The 20,604-nt window shown below is 38.1% G+C and overlaps 1 protein-coding gene across 1 annotated transcript; it reads right to left on the minus strand.

Moving 5' to 3' along the window:
* Positions 1 to 318: 318 nt before the first annotated feature.
* LOC128577793 (NEDD8-conjugating enzyme UBE2F-like) lies at positions 319 to 1,710 on the minus strand. The gene has a single exon (XM_053580133.1). The coding sequence runs from the start codon at positions 1,625 to 1,627 to the stop codon at positions 1,070 to 1,072; it is 558 nt and encodes a 185-aa protein (XP_053436108.1). The 5' UTR covers positions 1,628 to 1,710; the 3' UTR covers positions 319 to 1,069.
* Between the last annotated feature and the right edge of the window lie 18,894 nt (positions 1,711 to 20,604).

Genomic DNA, 20,604 nt, shown 5'->3' on the forward strand with positions numbered 1-20,604 from the left:
TCCTTCTTAATCTCATCTATAACCCATCTATCCTTCAGCATAAGGTTATTTAGCTTCCATGTTCTTGTATGGGTATTCACATTCCTGTTGTTATTGAGTTCAACTTTTATTCTATGATGGTCTGAAAAGATGCAAGAAATAATTTCAATTTTTTAAAATTTGCTGAGTTTAGATTTGTGGCCCAGGATGTGGTCAATTTTGGAATATGTTCCGTGGGCTGATGAGAAGAATGTGTATTCAGTTTTGTTCAGATGAAATGTTCTGTAGATGTCTGTTAAGTCCAGATGTTGAATGGTTAAGTTTATTTATTTTTTTTTAAGAGCCAGATTCTTGTTGTATTTGGACAGAATGAATAATGTGTTTCATATTTTCTTTGTATTTCTCTTCAATAGTTGATTGACCCAACATCTTTCTGTCTGCTCTATACAATGAAAATACAAACTAAATGAGAATAGAAAAAATAACTAAAGCATTGAATTGTACAAATTACAAATCTGTTCCAAAATATACTTACATTAAATAAAATACGCATTTCATTAAGAGATCTACAGTGGATGACTCTATGCATTCTGGAAAGCTTCACGACACCTGGGCAGGGCCAACATTCATGGAAGAAGCTAAGAGAATTTACATCCAATCACAGTTTGTAGCAGGTTTCTTATTGCCAATCTGCAAGTTACACTGAACACATCATTAGCGTCACTAGTGCAGGAAACCAATTTTGTTTGGGGAAAGGGTAAGCAAGCTCTAGCCTCAATTTTGAGTTCATTACAACTTCAAGAATTTCACCAACAACCTATACAGTACAATTTCAAAAAAGTAAACATGTTAAGGTAAGCAGACAAGTCTTTAGAAGCCCAGACATGTGTTCTTGCTGTATTTATGTTGAACTCTCCATCTACAATGGGCAGTCATGAGGATGATCTCCTTCGGACAACATGGTCACAGGGCTGGGACAATCCAGAGGGGCTGAGGGAGCGTGAGGATGGGGAGCGAAGGGGCCACCTCTTGCTACTTCACGTTGGAGACAAGCTGCATCCAGTCCATGGGCCTGCACATGTCCCCTTCATCATCTGGCGTAGTGCTTGATGTAGTCGTCCACTTTGTTCTGGAAGTCCTCCTTGTCCTGCAGGTGATGCTCTGCAGCCTCAATGTTCAGTGGATCATCAAAATTCAAAAGATCAGTAAACAAAGAGTTTAATCCCCAAACAACATCCTTCAGTGTTCGTGTGGGAGCCCAGCCAGTACCATTGATCGAGTGCTCTCTCAGTAAACTTAGGCAAATTTCACCTGTCTCTGTGATGTTGGGGTGCCAGATCCTGGTCAAGCATTTCACCTTGGGAGGCACCATGTTGTACGCATCGGGGACTTCAGTTTCAAACTGAAACTTTCCACCCTGGTAGTAACCCTCATCTGGGATTACAGTTAGTCGAAAGCAATGAAGCTTGTTTGGATCAGGAAAATGCACTTTACATGTACAAGGTAAATTAGCTTCAAGTTTTGCAACCTCTTTAACAAGGAACTTGTCTCTCACAGAAACCCTCCGAGTGGAATCAGATGCTGTGGCTGAAGACTGGGACCCTTTGAGACCATCATCACGCTTCAGTTTGCTTGCCAGCATTAGCATTACTGCTGCCTTTACCCTGGGCACTCGCAAACAGGCAAGGCAGGCCCGGAGCCCAACACCATGCTCGGCCTGGGCGGCAGCGGTGAGACCAAATGGTTAAGTTTAAATCTAAGATTTCTTTGCTTAGCTTCTTTTTGGAGGATCTATCCAGCACTGCTAAAGGGGTGTGAAAATCTCCAACTACTATGGAACTGGAGGAAATCAAGTTGCTCATGTCTGTTAGAGTTTCTCTTATAAATTGAGGTGCGTTCTGGTTGGGTGCATAAATATTAATAATTGAAAGCTCATCATATTGAGTACTACCTTTAACAAATATGAAGTGTCACTCTACCCAAGGGCGGTACAGTGAGACTCTGTCTCTACAAAAAAACAAAACAAAACAAAACAAAACAAAAAAACAAATATGAAGTGTCCATCCTTATCCTTCCTTATTTGGGTTAGTTTAAAACCTATTGCGTCTGTGAATAGGACTGCAATGCCTACTTTTTTCTGCTTTACATTTGCATGGAGTATAGATGACCATCCCTTCACCTTGAGTCTATATTTGACTTTTAATGTAAGATGCAATTCTTGTATGCAGCAGATATGTGGCTTGAGTTTTTGTATCCAGACAGCCAACCTGTACCTCTTTAGAGGACAATTTAAACTATTCACATTAACTGAGAATATTGATAAGCCTTTCAAGGGTCCAGTGGACATTTTTAATCCTTTTTCGACTGTGGAAGTTAGAATTTGATCAAAATTTTCTTGGTGGGTTTACTTTTGTGGTGGAGGTTTATGCTGGTCTTTATGGATGATAGGTCTGAGAATGTCAGTTGGAGAGCTGGTTTAGTTGTGGCAAATTTCCTCAACATGTGAATGTTATTAAAATATTTAATTTCTCCATCATAAATGAAACTCAGTTTAGCTGGGTACAGGATCCTGGGTTGAAAGTTATTTTGTTTTAGGAGATTAAAAGTCAATGACCATCCTCTTCTAGCTTGAAAGGTTTCAGCAGAGAGATCTGCAGTTATTCTGATATTCTTCTCCTTGTAGGTGATGGTTTTTTTTCGTCTGGCTGCTTTCAGAATTTTCTCCTTCATATTAACTTCAGTGAAATTGATTATGATGTGTCTGGGAGATGCCTTATTCGGGTTGAGTTGTGCTGGAGTTCTGAAACTGCTACCTGAATTTCAGCATCTCTTGGCATGTCTGGAAAGTTCTCATTCATAATCTCATGGAGAAGAGTCTCTGTGCCTTGTGAAGCCACTTCAACACTTTTGGGGATCCCTATAAGATGAATATTGGTTCTTTGATATTGAAACCAGGGAGTTCTGGTTGTGGAAGCAGCTCTGGAGTGTGACACACTCAGATCCAGCAACAGGACGGGGGTGGCGCACACGATTCTGGGAGTGCCTGGTGCCCAATGACTTTGGCATAGAAAGCCCAAGGGTCCAGCAGTCTCTGGCCAGGGGAAGGGCTCTGAGCAGAGGCAGGGAGGGTTCCGGAGGGCACGCGGCTACCAGAGTCCCTGGCCAGACGAGTGGGTCTGTGTGGAGGCAGGGAGGGTACAGGAGGGAGGACGCAGGGTTGCACGGCTCCCACAGTTCCTGGTCAGGGCATGCGGAGGCCTGGCTGGCGTGGTCACAGATCGGGGGTTGTGGCACAGCTCTTACCGTGGTCCGGGTGGGCACCGAGCAGGGTCACGGTGCAGTTCTTACAGAGGTCTGGGCGGGAGATAGGCACTTCTTAGTAATCAGATTCTTCATGAATCAAAAAGTCTTTATCTTTCCCCTTCTAATTGGAGAAGCCCAACATTCAGGCCTGGCTATGGGAGATGTCTCTGAGGAAGGTGACTGACTTAGACAGTTCCACAGACCTTGCAACCTGCTCCCGCCTCTCTGAATACATTTTAAAACTTTGCAGAGAAAATTCTCTTGTAAAATGAGGTCCATGTACAAAACTAGGCAACAGATGTAATATTTTCCTTTCATACTTTTCATCCACCAAGAAAAGAAATCATGTGACAAAGAAATAAAACCAAATGGGCTAATCCTTACATGGATGTATGTAGTTTTAATACTTCTTAGCTACTGTTGCACATTGGTTCAGATGAAGAATGAAGTGAACTATTGTTTGGACTAGATAATCTAGAAACCTTCAATTATTCATTCCTTTATAATGTGACTTCAAAATTCACAGGAGATGACACTGGTTGGCAATATGCATTTATCTGGAACATTGCATAAAAAGATCCCATTCTCTTAACAGTGTCTTTTGCAGAGCAAACATTTTAAATATTTATTAAGTTCAGTTTATGGATTTTTTTTTCTTTTGTGAGTCAATCTTTTGCTGTCATATCTAAAAAGTATTTATCTAACCCAATGTGTACTACTAGTTTGCTAGGGATGCCATAACAAAAAAATCATAGGCTAGGTGGCTTACACAACAGAAATTTATTTTTTCAGCATCTAGAGGCTAGGAGTCCAAGATAAGGTGTTAGCAAGTTTGGTTTTTTCTGAGATCTCCCTTCTTGGCTTGTCTTCTCACTGTGTCCTCACGGGGTCTTTCCTTTGTGAGTGAACATTCGTGTCCTTGTATTAGTCATTGTTCTCCAGAGAAACACAACTAATAAGACAATATATATTATATGCACACACATATTTATGATTTATTATAATATACATTGTCATATATATATATATGATTTATTATGAGGAATTGGCCCAGGCAATTATAAAGGCTGAAAAGTCCCACAATCTATAATATGCAAACTGGAGAGTCAGGAAAATCAGTAGTGTACTTCAATCCAAGTCTGAAGGCCTGAGAATCAGGGAAGCTGATGGTGTTAATCTCAGTCTGGGAGCAGGAGAAGACTGATGTTCTAACTCAACAGTCAGGGAAGAGGAACAAATTTCCCCTTCCCCTACCTTTTGTTCTATTCAAGCCATCAGTGGATGGATTTGATGCCCACCCATGGATTTAAATGCTAATCTCATCCAGAAACATTCTCACAGACACCCCCGGAATTAGTAATTAGCTTAATATCTGAATATCCCAAGATCCAGTGAAATTTATACATTAAAGTAACCATCATAGTTCAAATCTCCTCCTATTCTTCTTATAATGATACTAGACATATTGGCTTAGGGCCCATGCATACGACCCCATCCTACCTTAACTAGCTCTTTAAAGGCCCTATTTCCAAATAAAGGCAGGTTCTGAGGTATTGGTGACTAGGACTTAAACATATGAATTGGAAGAGGGACATAATTTTGCCCATTACACAGATCACAAAGATTTTTCTCCTGTGTTTTCTGCTATACGCAAATGATTTTACTGGAGATAAATATAAAGTTACTTGGCAAGAACAAAGACTGATTTGTTCAATGCTGTACTGCCAATGCCTAGCACAATGGTTGACATATAATAATGTTTACCAGAAACTTATTGAATGTGAGTGAATGAGTGAATGAATGTGAATGACATTCCCTATTCCATTTATGCTCTCTGAATCTCAGAAAATGCTTGTAGCTGTCTTACTGAAGGACTTTTATGGTATGAATCAGATTTAAATCATTGCTTAAAAACCTCTCAAAAATCATTCAAAATCATCCCAAATGGCAATATCTGCTAAAGACACAATATCTTCTAACAAGCCTACTATATGACTCATCAGTTTTACTCCCAAGTGTATATGCCACAGAGTAGTTCACATGAGGTTGCACAATTAAGTTCATAAACTCATCCTAGAAAAAGTACTACATACCTCATTGCTGAATTCAATGAGTTCACAAACTTAATTGTCAGACCCACAACGACAGCTATTCCAGATGGCCATTCCAGAAAAAGAGTGCCAAAATTGCTTTGAAAGGTGAACTACGCACTGGCATTGGTACATAGATTCCCAAGGGGAGTACTTTGAAGATTATCATAGTGATATTCAGCAGTAAGATATGTAGCGTTTTTTTCTAAGATGAATTTGCAAACTTAATTGTCTCTAACCTTTGTATGTTCACCAAGAGACATGTACGAGAATGTTCATAGCAATACTATTTATAAGACCAAAAATGGGCTTGGCACATGTTGCTCAGTGGTTAGGGTGCTGGCCACATACACTGGGGCTGGCGGGTTCAAACCCAGTCCGGGCCTACTAAAAAACAATGACAACAACAACAACAAAAATAGCTGGTGTTGTGGTGGGTGCCTGTAGTCCCAGCTACTTGGGAGGCTGAGGCAAGAGAATCGCTTCAGCTCAAGAGTTTGAGGTTGCTGTGAGCTGTGACACCATAGCACTCTACTGAGGGCAACATAGTGAGACTCTGTCTCAAGAAAAAAAAAAGACAAAAATGGGTACATCCAAAATGCTTATCAACAGAAAAATAATACATTTTAACATATTTACAAAATGGAACACTATACTGCAATAATGCTGTGGTTTGAATGTCCTCTGCAAAATTCATGTTGAAATTGAATTGCTATAGTCATGGTAATGAGAGGTGGAATCATTAAGAGATGATTAGTCCTTGAGGGCACTGCTCTCATAAATGGATTAATGTCATTATTTCAGGAGTGGGTTAGTTATTGTGGGCCTGGGTTCCTGATAAAAGGATGAAGTTTAGCTCCTGTCCTTCCTCTCTTTTACATGCTCACTTACCCTTTCATCTTCTGTCATGAGATGACAGAGGCATAAAGTCCCTTAACAGATGCCAGGACCTTGATATTGAATTTCCCAGCCTTCATAACTGTGGGAAAGAAATTTCTTTATGAATTACCCAATCTGTGATATTCTGTACAGAAAATAGACTAATGATAATAAATATATTACTTACACATGCAACAGCATGAATATACCTTAAAGAAAAAATACTGTGCAAGAGATAGAAGATAAAAAGAAAATTAATTTCATTACTGCTTTTATATAAAGGTGAAAGCAGGCAAAACTTACTGATGATGATAGAACTCATGAAAGTTGTTACCTTTAGGGAAGAGGGAGTCAGGAGGGACTATTAAAGGCCTTCTGTGGCACCAGTAATGTTCTATTTATTTACATTAGTGGTGAGCACGTGGGTAGGTTTGCTTTTCATTAATATAACATAATTAAATTGTTATTTAGTATTCGTCCTTACTTTAAAAAGTTACTTCATACAAACACAGCTTTGGTATGTCTGTACAAACTGTGGGAAACCCTAGGAAGGTATTTTACTGAGCTTTATTAAAAAACAAAGAAAAATAGATTTAGATTATTTTCCTATTTAAAAATGTTATCTGTTTCTTTTTATAAATTTTCCTTACATGGCTTCATTATCAAATTTCTTGTGTGGATACAAATCTGAAAGGGAAAAGAAAGTAACACAAAAGAGGAAAGCTCTTTTTGAAGAAGTTCTAAGGGAACACTAGGATCAGGTCAAGCCTGCATTATCTTATATTTTGACTTCCTATGGTGTAGTCACAAAGGGCAATTCAGGTCATCACACAAAGTTGAATTTGTCATGATGCCTTTCTTACTATAGTCAAGCCATGGAACTATATACTTTTTCACTGTTGCTCTATTTGTGATTTGCACTTAAGTTTCACTAGTGAAGAAACTTTCCTTGTGAATAGATTCTTAATATTATGTTTCTGAAATGTTAAGGAACGTTGTTCAATTTGCTACCCACCTGGAGACATAGTGCATGATTACTTAAGGTTGCCCATTGTAAAACCATTATTGCTTGGTGCTCATAGGACACAAGTGATATCAAAGACTTTTGAAAACCAACGTTGTTGAACATAAAGAGCCATCCTGTGTGATTGTGTGTGTGTGTGCACATTTCAAAAGACATGAATATCAAAATTAACATCTGTTCAAAGAATTCTTCACTTTGATGGCTATATCTGGAGCAGTTAAGGGGATTTGTTCCCTTAAATCAAAATCTTTACTCATTATCTTTCTAAATTAATCCAAATTTTTACAAGAAAGAAAGGAAAATATAAAATGCCAGTCTCAACTACTAAGATGATCATCTTTTAACCCAGTTTTATAAAATAGAATATCACAATGGTATATAAGCTTCTCTATGTATAGTCAAAGATTTACTAAAATTTCTTTGTAATCATTGCCAAAGAATTCAGTCAAGCTAATATTTTTCAAGTGGACTGTAAGTTGCTAAATTGTATCATTGTTTCCTGGTATGCACAGTGTGCTTTATCATATAATGTTTTTAAATGAATTGTATACAATTAACTTTTTTTCACAGGATAGGAAATTTCTTCTTTTTTTTTTGAGACTCAGTCTCATTATTTCACCCCTCGGTAGGGTACCGTGGCATCACAGCTCACAGAAACCTCAAACTCTTGGGCTTAAGCGATTTTCTTGCCTCAGCCTCCTAAGTAGTTGGGACTACAGGCACTGGCCATAACGCCCAGCCATTTTTGTTGTTGTTGTTGTTGCTGCTGCTATAATTGTCATTGTCATTTAGCAGGCCTGGGCTGGGTTAGAACCCGCCAGCCTCGGTGTATGTGGCTGACGCCCTAATCACTGAGCTACGAGTGCCGAGCCAAGATGGGAGATTTCTACCTTCTTAATACCCATATGAAATTGTCTCTGGGATGATCTGATCAATGTTTTAGCAATTGGTTGTTTCTATGATTGTGGGGGAAAAAAATCAAAAATGAACTTGACATTCTGTCCATGTTGTGCCAATAAATGAAAATGAAAATATGTCCAATTGTCAATTTGCCATCTTATTTCCTAGGAACAATATTGAGCCTAGGAATCCGCAGCCTTAGGGCCATATGTGGCCTTCTAGATCACAGAGCGTGGCCTTAAAAAAAAATCACAATTGGCCAGGTGCAGTGGCTCGCACCAGTACTCTGCAAGGCTGAGGCAGGAGGATTGCTTGGCTCAGGAGTTCAAGATCAGCCTAAGCAAGAGCAAGATCCTGTCTCTACAAAAAATAGAAAAATTAGCCAGTCATTGTGGCATGTGCCTATAGTCCCAGCTACAAAGGAGGCTGACACAGGAGGATTGCTTGAGCACAGGAGTTTGAGGTAGCAGTGAACTGTGATGATGCTACTGTGCTTTACCAAGGGTGACAAACCTAGATAGTCTAAAAAAAAAAAAAAATCACAGCATTATGATAGCGGGGAATAATTCAAAGGTAGAAAACCAGCTGTAAATTTAAGTGGGAAAATTTTGGAAGCAAGAGAATTGCAAAGGAGTGCTTGTTTATTGTTAAACTATGCATGTGTAGAGGAGATATCAGGAAATGTGGTGAGAAAAACAAGCAGGGTATGAAGAGGACTTTGCCCTTGAAATACAGCTGCAGTAGGTGATATTTGTTGAGTTCCCTGCTTAAAAATAAATCTGAACGTGTTCCCCAATCTAGTCTGCTGACAGAAAACTGAAGTTTTATTGGCTTGATGTGTCAGTGGACAGCAGAAAATTTTAGTGGAAAAAATCCCATAAATAGGAGAATTAAAGAGATGGTGATCCCCAATAACTGAGTATGAGCTATGTCCAAATCCTTGGCTCACCATCACGATATTCAGGTGCAAGTGAAACTCCCAGGAAGCCACAGTAAAAATAGCAGCAACAAGAAGATGTAAGAACTGGGCAAACATATCAGCTGTTATACACCACGGGAGAAGGCAGAGTTTGCAGTTTGAATCCACGTAAGTTAGTTGCCTACTGGGGAAACAAAAAACTATCCTCAAAATACACATAATCCAGAATCATCAGAAAAGTCTTACCAGGAAAGTATGACCCACATTCAGGAAAAAAATCTAGTCAATAGAAAAATGCATTAGATTGGGTCTAAGTGTTGGGTATAGTTGATAAGCTTCAAAGGTGCTATAATAAATGAATTCAAAGAATTAGAACAGAAATGAAATTAATGAGTAAACAGAGAAAAAAATCCCAAGAGAAAAATGAAAACTGGGGCCGGGTACAGTGGTTCACACCTATAACCTTAGCACTCTGGGTGGCCAAGGCAGGTGGATTGCTTGAGCTCACTTGAGACCAGCCTGAGCTAGAGTGAGACCCCCATCACTAAAAATAGCTGGGCATTGTGGCACATGCCAGTAGTCCCAGCTACTCGGGAGGCTAAGGCAAGAGAATTGTTTGAGCCCAAGAGTTTGAGGTTACTATGAGCTATAACACCACAGCACTCTGGGGAGGGCAAAAGTGAGACTCTGTCTCAAAAAAAAGAAAGAAAGAAAAGAAAAAAAAAAAAAGGGTGGCGCCTGTGGCTCAAAGGAGTAGGGCACCAACCCCATATACCAGAGGTGGTGGGTTCAAACCTGTCCCCAGCCAAAAACTGCAAAAAAAAAAAAAAAAGGAAAGAAAGAAAACTATTTTAAAAAGGAAAATTCAAACATTCAGAAGTACAATAACTGAAGTGAAAATTCACTAGATGGGCTCAAGAGCAGATGGGAGATGGCGAAAAGCATAGTGAACTTGAAGATAGATCAACTGAAATTATACAACTCAAAGAAGAGATAGGGAAAAATTGAAAGAAAAATAACCACAGACTCAGCAATCAGTCAAAATCAAGAAGAGAGAGAAAAGGAGAAAGAAAAACATTAGAAGAAATAATTGCCAAAATCTAATTTGGTGGAAAGTGTTAATTTTCATTTCTAAGGCCCTCTATGAAACCAAGAGAGGCACAAATAAACTAATTCCTGGCACATCAGTACTCAAATTGCTTAATAGCAAAGATAAAGTAAAAATCTTAGTAATAGAGAAAATTGATACACTACACATAAGAGAACAAAACCAAGATTATGACTGATTTCCCCACAGACACTGGAAGCACATATGGTGAGAATAAGCTGGAGTTTGTCCGGCTAAGGCAGACACAACATAGCTGGTCTGGTCTGTTTAGGTCCTGCCTGACCTTCACCCCTTGTCACCCATTCTTACTGTTTTGTAAATTTAACTCCCACCCTAAAGATACCTATCTTGAGTAGTTTAAGTGGACTGATTTAGGAGATTAACTTTTGAATTAAAATGTTGTTTTGTGTCATAAGTTATACTGATTATTGTTTACTATGGGTCATGGGTTCTGCCAATTATTGTTTAAGATAAGGATTAACATGGTCTTCACATTAAACTTAAATATATAAAATATAATTTTAAAAAGATAAAAACAAAACAGTCTTAAAGAAACTACTCTCACTGTTCAGAATCCCAGCCTTCTGACAAATAAAGTTTGGTGGACCTATCCCCATTTTGACTGAGTGACAGACTGCTGGACCCTCTTTATGTGATGATAAAACCATGGAGACCAAAACAACATATTCAAAGTGCTAGGAGTGAAAACCAAACAAACAGGATACAATAAACAAATACTATAAATAAATAAAAACCCAAATATGTTAAATAAAAATTGCATATTTGTTAGAAATATTACTAAAAACTTAGGACAAAATAAATACATTTTCTGGCAAAGAAAAACTTAGGGAGTTTGTCATTAGTAGACCTGCATTGCAAGAAATCCTAAAGGAAGTTCTTTAAAAGGCAATTACACAAGAAGGTAGCTTCAATCTATAGGATTAAAAAGAAACCCAAAGCTATGTACTTAATTTTTCTTTTCTTCATATTGCAAAAATATATGACCATTTCAAGCAAAAACTTTTCAATTTATTGTTGGGTTTATAATGTTTATATATATGCAAATTACATGTATGTAATTATACATGACAACTATAACACAAATAACATGGTGTGATAATTAGAAATATATTATTGGAAATTTTATATATTTTGCCTGAAGTCATTTATTTATTTAAGACAGAGTCTCACTCAGTTGCCCTGGATTTGAGTACCATGGCGTCATAGCTCACAGCAACCTCAAACTCTTGGGCTCAAGTGATTCTCTTGCCTCAGCCTCCCGAGTAGCTGGGACTACAGGTGCCTGCCACAATGCCCAGCTATTTTTTTTTTTTTGCAGTTTTTGGCCGGGGCTGGGTTTGAACCCACTACCTCTGGCATATGGGGCTAGCGTCCTACTCCTTTGAGCCACAGGCGCTCCCCTGCCCAGCTATCTTTTAGACACAGGGTCTCACTCTTGCTCAAGTTGGTCTCAAAGTCCTGAGCTCAAGCAATCTACCTGCCTTGGCCTCCCAGAGTGCTGGGATTACAGGCATGAACCACCATGCCCAGCCCTACCTGAAGTAATTTAATACCACTCTGAGTTGCTCTTCTTTATTTCCTGAGACACAACAATATTGAAATTAGGCCAGTTAATAATCCTAAAATTGCCTCTAAGTGTCCAAGTAAAAGGAAGATTTGCATGTCTCTTACTTTAAATCAAAAGGTAAAAATGATTAAACCTAGTGAGAAAGGCATGTTGAAAGCCAAGATAGGTTGAAAGCTAAGCCTCTTATGTCAAGGAGTAAGCCAAGTTATGAATGCAAAGGAAAAGTTAAAAGAAAGTTAAAAGTGCACTCCAGCATTCTGGGAGGCTGAAGAGGGTGGGTAGTCTGAGCTCAGGAGTTTGAGACTAGCCTGAGTATGAGTGAGACTCCCATCTCTACTAAAAATAGAAAAACTAGCCAGGCATTGTGGTGGGAATCTATAATCCCAGCTACTTGGGAGGCCATGGCAAGGGGATCACTTGGGCCCAAGAGTTTTTGGGGTTGCTGTGAGCTAAGATGTGACGGCACTCTACCTAGGGTATATAGAGCGAGACTCTGTCTCAAAAAAAAAAAAAAAAAAAAGTGCTACTTCCAGTACAAACATGAATGGTAAGAAAGTGAAACAGACATATTGCTGATATGAAGACAGTTCTAATGGTCTGATGGGAAGATCAAACCAGCCACAGCATCCCATTAAGCCAAAGCCAGAGTAAAGCCCTAACTCTCTTCAATTCTGTGAAGGCTGAGAGAGGTGAGGAGCTACAGAAGAAAAGTTGGGATCTAGCAGAAGTTGGTTCATGAGGTCTAAAGAAAGAAGCCATCTCCATAATGTAAAACTGCAGGATAAGTAGCAAGTGCTGATGTAGAAGTTATAGCAAGTTATCTAGAAGACTCAGCTGAGATAATTGATGAAGGTGACTACATTAAACAACAAATTTTCAGTGCAGTTGAAACAGCCTTATGTTGGAAGAACATGCTGTCTAGGACTTTCATGGCTAGAGAGATGTCAATGCCTGGCTTTAAAACTTCAAAGGACAGGCTGACTCTCTTGATAGGGGCTAATGCAGCTGGTGACCTTAAGTTGAAGCCAATGCTCATTTTACCATTGTGAAAATCCCAGTACCCTTAAGAATTAAGCTTATATCTACTCTGCCTATGTTCTACAAATAAAGCAACAAGGCTTGGATAACAACACATCTGCTTATAGCATGGTTTACTGAATATTTTAAGCATACTGTTGAGAACTACTGCTCAGGAAAAAAAATAAAAGATTTCTTTTGAAATATTACTGCTCATTGACAATGTACCTTGTAACCCAAAGCTCCTTTGGAGATGTACAAGGAGATTAATGCTGTTTTCATGATTGCTAACTCAATATCCATTCTGCCCATGGATCAAGGAGTAATTTTTCTTTCTAAGCATTATTATTTAAGAAATGTATTTCTTAGTTGGGCGTGGGGGCTTACATCTGTAAACCTAGCACTTTGGGAAGCTGAGGCAAGTGGATTGCTTGAGGTCAAGAGTTCGAGACTAGCTAGAGCAAGAGCAAGACTTTATCTTGATTAAAAATAGAAAAACTAGCTGGGCATTGTGGCAGGTGCCTGTAGTCTCAGTTACTTGGGAAGCTGAGGCAAGAGGATCACTCAAGCCCAAGAGGTTGCTGTGATCTATGATGACACCTTGGCACTCTACCCAGGATGACAGAGATAGGCTCTGTCTCAAGAAAGAAAGAAAGAAGGAAAGAATTAGGAAGGAAGGAAGAAAAAAAGAAAGAAATTTATTTCTTAAGGTTATAGTTGCTATAGATAGTGATTCTTCTGATGGATCTATGCAAAGTGATCGAAAACCTTCTGGAAATATTCACCATTTTAGATTCCATTAAGAGCACTTGTGATTCAGAGAAGGAGGTCAAAATATCAACATTAACAGGAGTTGAGAAGAAGTTGATCCAACCCTCATGGATGACTTTGAAGGATTTAAAACTTCAGAAGAGGAAGTAATTGCATATTTCATGGAAACAGCAAGAGAAATAAAATTAGAGGTAGAGTCTGAAGAAGTGACCAAATTGCTGCAATCTCATGATACAACTTGAATAGATGAAGAGTTGCTTCTTATAGAGGAGCGAGAAAGTGGATTCTTGAGATGGAATATACATACTTCTGGTGTAGATACTGTGAACACTGTTGAAGTGGCCACAGAGGATTTAGAATATTGCATAAACTATTAATATAACAGTGGTGGCATTTGAGAGGATTTACTCCACCTTTAAAAAAAGTTCTGTTTCTAAAATGCTATCAAATGGCATCACATGCTATAGAGAAATCTTTTGTGGAGGGAAGAATCAATCTGTACTGCAAACATCATTGTTGTCTAATTTTAAAAAATTGCTACAGCCACCCCAACTTTCAGCGATGACCATTCTGATTAGTCAGCTACCATTAACATCAAGATAAGACCTTCAGTTAGCAAAAAGATTATAACTCAATGAAGGCTCAGGTGATTATTAGCATTTTTAAGCAACAAAGTATTTTCAATTAAGGTATGTACTTTCTTTTTACATAACGCTATTGCACATTTATCAGACTACAAGAACCACAATTTGGTCATGGGTTGGACAACTAGGCATTAGAGCATTTATCAGGTAAAAGAAGTATCTCATGAAAGGCATACTTATAAACACATATGTCACACTCCCCTTCATTTTCCGTTAGGGCAGGATTGCTAGCTGCTCTGGTACTGGAATTTCAATTTACCTGGGGGCTCTCAAGACGGCATGATACAATGCCAACATATAAAAATCAATTGGGTTTCTATGTAGTTGCAAGAAATAGCTGGAAAATGAAATAAAAATATAGTTTCTTTGAAAACAGCATCAAAACCATGAAATACTTTGGTATAAATTTAACAAAAGATAATGTAGAACACTGAATGCTATAAAACAATGTTGAAAGAAATTAAAAAATACCTAAATAAAATTCCTAACATTCATGTATGGGAAAACTCAATATTGCTAAGATTTTAATTTCCCCAAGTTGATCTATAAATTCGATGGAATCCTTATCAAACTTTCAGCAAGATGTTTTATAGGAATTCACAAATTTAAAATTTGTATGAAAATACAAGTGACATTAAAAAAACCAAATAATGTTTTTTTTAAAAACCAACGTTACTTATATTACCTTATTTCGGTACTTAGAAAACTACACATGAGATAATGTTTTTGTGAAGGAATTGACATATAAATTAATGGAACAGAAAGACTGGCTCAGCACCCATAGCACAGTGGTTACAGCGCCAGCCATATACACCAAGGATGGTGGGCTCGATACTGGCCTGGGTCAGCTAAACAACAATGACAACTGCAACAGAAAATAGCTTGGTGTTGTGGCGGGTGCCTGTAGTCCCAGCTACTTGGGAGGCTGAGGCAAGAGAATCGCTTAAGCCCAAGAGTTTGAGGTTTCTGTGAGCTGTGACACCACAGCACTCTACCCAGGATGACATAGCGAGACTCTCTCTCTCAAAAAACAAAACAAAACAAGCAAAAAAAAAAAGACCCCAGAAATAGACCCAGTCATATATGGCGTATTGATTTGTAACAAACATGTCAAGGTAATTCAATGGTGGAAAGGAAAGTCTTTTCCACAAATGATTTTGAATACATACAGGTGATGTTGATACATATGTATATCTGTATGGGGAGAAAAAGAATATTTACTCTTTCATTACTCTAGAGAGTAATGAAAACAAACCATATAGAATTAAATGTAAGAGTTGAAAGTATACAAATTCTAGAAGACAATAAAGGAAGTTTTGCAGTAGGCAAAACTTTCCCAGAGCAAAAAAAGAAAGCATAAACCATAAAAGACAAGAATGCCAAATTGAACCTTGGAAAATGTAAAAAGCTTTAGTCTTCGAAAGCCGAAAAGGTAATCCACCGAGTAGGAAAAACATTTACAAAACACATGTCAGAAAAATGACTGCATCCAGGATATACAAATAACTCTTATAACTCAATGATAAGAGGAAATTTTAATATAAAATGAGCAAAACGTCTGAACAGACACTTCACAAAAGAATATACATATATATATTCCACTGGCCCAAAACACATGGAAAAATGTCCAACATCTTTAGTTATCGGGAAGATGTAAATTAAAATGACAGTGAGGTATTACTACATATCCAGCAATACTTTATATTAAATTAAAATCAAAATCACAATACTAAATGCAAGAGTACCTGTACCTGGAATTCTCATGCACTACTGGTGACAAGATAGACTTGTATAAATTTTTGGCAGTTTGGCAGTTTCTTTTAAACATTCTGCTTACCTACCTCTTATCTGTTCCATTCCTAACTACTTATCCAGACAAATAGAAATATGTGGTTGCATTAATACTTCTATGTGAATGTTCATAGCAGCTTTATTAATTGTGGATACAAACAGGGAGGGACCCAAATATGCGTCATCTTTGGAATGCATAAACAAACTTTGGTATATCCCCACAATGCCACACATACTGCTCAGCAATAAGGGGGAATGAATTATTGACAGATACCTGTAACAATATGAGTGAATTGGCAAAACAGTATGCTGTGTGAAGGAAGCCATACCCAAGAGTACATATATTGTGTTATTATGTTTTTATCTATATGAAATTCACACACTAATCTTCATAAACAGAAGTTAGATCAGGTGGTCACCTGGGTTTGGAGTGGAGGTAGTAATGGACTGTAAAGGAATATGAGGGAAATTTTTGGGTCATGGAAATATTTTGTATCTTGATCAGAGTTGTAGTTGCACAAGTGCATATATTTGTGAGGATTCATGGAACTGTACATTTAAAATCAGTACAGTTTATGTACATTATATCTCAACAAAATTGTTTTCAAATGAAAAAATACTATCTGAAATAACTATTTTTATCTGACCATCAGATAATAAGCTTATAAATAGGGTGGTTGTTTTCACGTGTCCAACATCCCCTCACTCTTCTTTTAATAACAACATCCTCGTTTTGGGGGGAGGTGGGGTGGCAACTGCCCTCCAGTATCACTTCAAACTTTGTCATTTTAATGAGACAGAGTCCATATTCCAGAATATAGATTGAAGAAACCTAATCCTGTGGGCCTGGTAATTCAGAGGCCAGGTGATTAGGTAGGCACATGTATTTGACCTGAGGATGTGATAACTACCAAAATTGTGCTGGAGCTATTGGGTACAAAAAATTCTTTTTCTCCTAATAGACTGTGAAAATACATCTGGGTAACTAGGAGAAAGAGTCCTGATAATATTTTCTGAAGCCCTGAATCCAGCTATGCTTAAAGTAAGAGACTCCCTACAATGTACTCTAGTTACATGAGCCAATCAATTCCTTTATTTTATTAGTTTTTTTCTTTTTTGAAGCAGAATCTCACTCTGTCACCCCTGGGTAGAGTGCCATGGCATCAAAGCTCACAGCAACCTCAAACTCCTGGATTGGAGTAATCCTCTTGCCTCGGTTCCCTGAGTAGCTGGAACTACAGGCATCCGCCACAAGGCCTGGCTAGTTTTTCCATTTTTAGCACAGACAGATTCTCATTCTTGCTCAGCTGGTCTTGAACTCCTGAGCTCAGGCAATCCACCCACCTCAGTCTCTCAGAGTGCTAGGATTACAGGAGTGAGCTGCCACACCCAGTTAATTCATATTTCTTGTTACTTACCTCCTGGACACAAAGAATAGCCTTTCTCAGAGATAATATCATGAAGCTAGTGAAGCCTGTTTCAAGGCCCTTCATTTGCAGAAGTGCCTTCCAAGACTTATGTGTTCACATGACAATGTGTTCACATGGTCAGATGTTTTTGTAAAATTTGCAAGTTTAGTATATTTAACTGCATTTTGTTCAGACTCCTTTACATTTTGTGTGTAGTTTTATATTTATAGTTTTGTGTTCTTTTCTTTTTTTTTTTTTGAGATGGAGTCTCACTCTGTTGCCCCACGTTTAAGAGTGCCATGGTGTCATCACAGCTCACAGCAACCTCAAACTCCTGGGCTCAAGCAGTTCTCCTCCTTCAGCCTCCCAAGTAGCTGGGACTACAAGTGCCTGCCACAACATCCAGCTAATTTGTCTAGTTTTAGTAGAGATGGAGCTCAAGACATCCTCCTGCCTCGGCTTCCCAGAGTGCTAGGTATAAGGACACTTAATCCTAGTACTCTGGGAGGAGCCACTGTGCCCAGCCAATTTTATGTTCTTTTCTTAAAAGAGAGTCTTCCAAATCTCAGGCCAATAAAATTCGGATCCACCCCGGTCTTCCTTTAAAGTTATCAAATGCTGGCAAACTCACTTTGCTTTGTCGTGGCTAATACGTTTACTAAGTGATAATGTGGGGTGCGTGTGATGTGTGTATGTGTGTTTGTGTGTGTTTCCCTCCAACTAAATGTTAAGTGCTTTTCTGATTTTAAGTCTCTAACATTCGGAGTGGTGCCTCCATATTCCCGGGTATCATCATGCTCCTTGAAAATATTTCCTACATCTCAGGCCCTTCTCAGGGTTCATGTCCTCTCTTTATGGCTGCACTGTAAAACCCTTACTCTTCCTTACCCGTTTGCCAGTTTTGACTTAAATATTTGCTTTCCACCCACTTCTTACCAATTCCACATTCCCTTCTTTTAAAATTATCTTCAACAGAAGTAACTCACATAACTAAAACCAAATTTTTGTGGCTATAGAAAAGTTACACCAAAATAAATTCTTCCATGGTAGAATTTCACTTAAGGGAAATTTGTGGTCAGTGAAGGTTGATATTACATGCAGAACAATACAAGGTATTTTCTAAACAGCCCTAATTTTATCTATTTTATTCTTTAAAATAAAGGGGAATTACATTATTTTTATGCTTCTGTAAGCCTTTTCGCATAAATACAATCATGAATTGGAGAACAATTTTTTATTATACTATATGGCTTAATTTATGGTGGAAAATATGATATCTTTTTTTGTTTTTGTTTTTTTTGTGTGGTTTTTGGCCAGGGCTGGGTTTGAACCCGTCACCTCTGCATATGGGGCTGGTACCCTACCCCTTTGAGCCACAGGCACCACCGGAAAATATGATATCTTAATGTCACTTTTTGTAGATAAGTAATGTTCCACATAATCTATTTAATAAGCACAGGCACACACTTTCAAATTGTCAATTAGTAGGCATGTTATCCACAAGGAAGCAAAATGAATTTGCAAGCATCTGATAAATATAGTTTTTACCATATGCCAGGAGCTGAGTTATTTCTTATAACTGAAGCTTATTCCTTTGAAAGCCACAAGCTTAAACTTACGGGAAGAAATACTTCTGAAATATATGGCATAGTTATATTTCTTCTTAAATAAAAGCTACTGAACATAATTTAACTTTCTGGTTAATCAAGTTCATTGAATTGAATACCAGCTACTGCATTAACCTGTACATGATACTGTGTTGCTTTCAGAGTCAATTCATGTATTTCAGACTCTCGCTGTATGATCTGCTATGGTTTCTGAGTTCCTTTCTTTTCTCTCTCTCTCTCCCACCTTAGCACCATCCACCCCTGTCAACTGTAATTTTATTTTGTGGTCAGCAAATCCTACTTCTAACAATACCACCTTCACACACACTTCTAATTTAGTACTTCTAAACCTTATGGACTAAGAAATTAGAATATCACTTTCATTTAAATTCTGTGCAAGATGAGAGAGAAAGCTCTAAGGAACTAAGGAGGTGGCCCTCTGACTACAGCAATGTATATTCTTTTTTTTTTTTTTTTTTTTGAGACAGAGTCTCACTTTGTTGCCCTCGGTAGAATGCCTGGCGTCGCAGCTCACAGCAACCTCAAAGTCTTCGTCGCAAGCAATTCTCTTGCCTCAGCCTCCAGAATAGCTGGGACTACAGGTGCCCACCATAGTGCCCTGCTATTTTTAAAGACGAGGTCTTGTTTTGAATCAGGCTGGTCTCGAACTCATGAGCTCAGGCAATCCACTCACCTTGGCCTCCCAGAGTGCTAGGATTACAGGAGTGAGCCTCCACGCCCAGCCTGCAATATATATTCTTTTAAGAACGTCACTACATGTAATTAGGCTTCATAGAAAAATATTTTAGTTTCCTTCTGATTTTCATCTATATTTTAGAGTATTAGAGTTGCCAAATAATAATCCTTTAGTTAAGAAATACATTCTTGAATTTAAAAATCTTTTATCTGTTAAGTAGTTTACATGCCAGTGTAGTCATATATGTTGTTCTTACTCATAGTACGTGAGTAAGGCTATAAATCATCTCACATAAACCTTGGAGACTGAGAAAATATAATTGACCTCAAATGCTAAGGCTTTATAAAATGATATGTGACTAAATATGTGTGGACAAAGCACACTGTTTTGTCTGTGAGCGCTAAGAGTTTGGGAAGATTCAAATGCCTAATGCAGGTGAACCAGGTACAAGATGATAAAGGCAGTACTAAAACTGGGATTCAGTAATTGAACTGAACCTTAATTTTATTATCTTGTAGCTAAGAATAGTAATTCTCAACCTCTTTTTGCCTTAGGATTTTCCATACTCTCATGAGTAACAATAGTTTGCTAGAAACTCTATTGGGGAAAAAGTATCTTTTCCATGTTGGAACACTTTTTGTGGCTACTCATCCAAAGTTGTTTAAATGATGAAGATAATTTATAATCCCATATAGCTGAAAATTCCAAAGCAGCTGTAGGTAAGGCTTTATGTTGTAGTGCTATCAAGTTCCAGTAACTCAATGTAGCTTGTCCTCATAAGACTTCCTACCTACATAGTCCCAGGATGTCTGTTAGCAGCATCCCAGCATACATGTTTCCTTTTTCATATACAGCAGGAAAAAAAAAAAATGAACATC

Source organism: Nycticebus coucang, chromosome X (assembly GCF_027406575.1).
Source record: "Nycticebus coucang isolate mNycCou1 chromosome X, mNycCou1.pri, whole genome shotgun sequence".
Taxonomy (NCBI): Eukaryota; Metazoa; Chordata; class Mammalia; order Primates; family Lorisidae; genus Nycticebus; species Nycticebus coucang.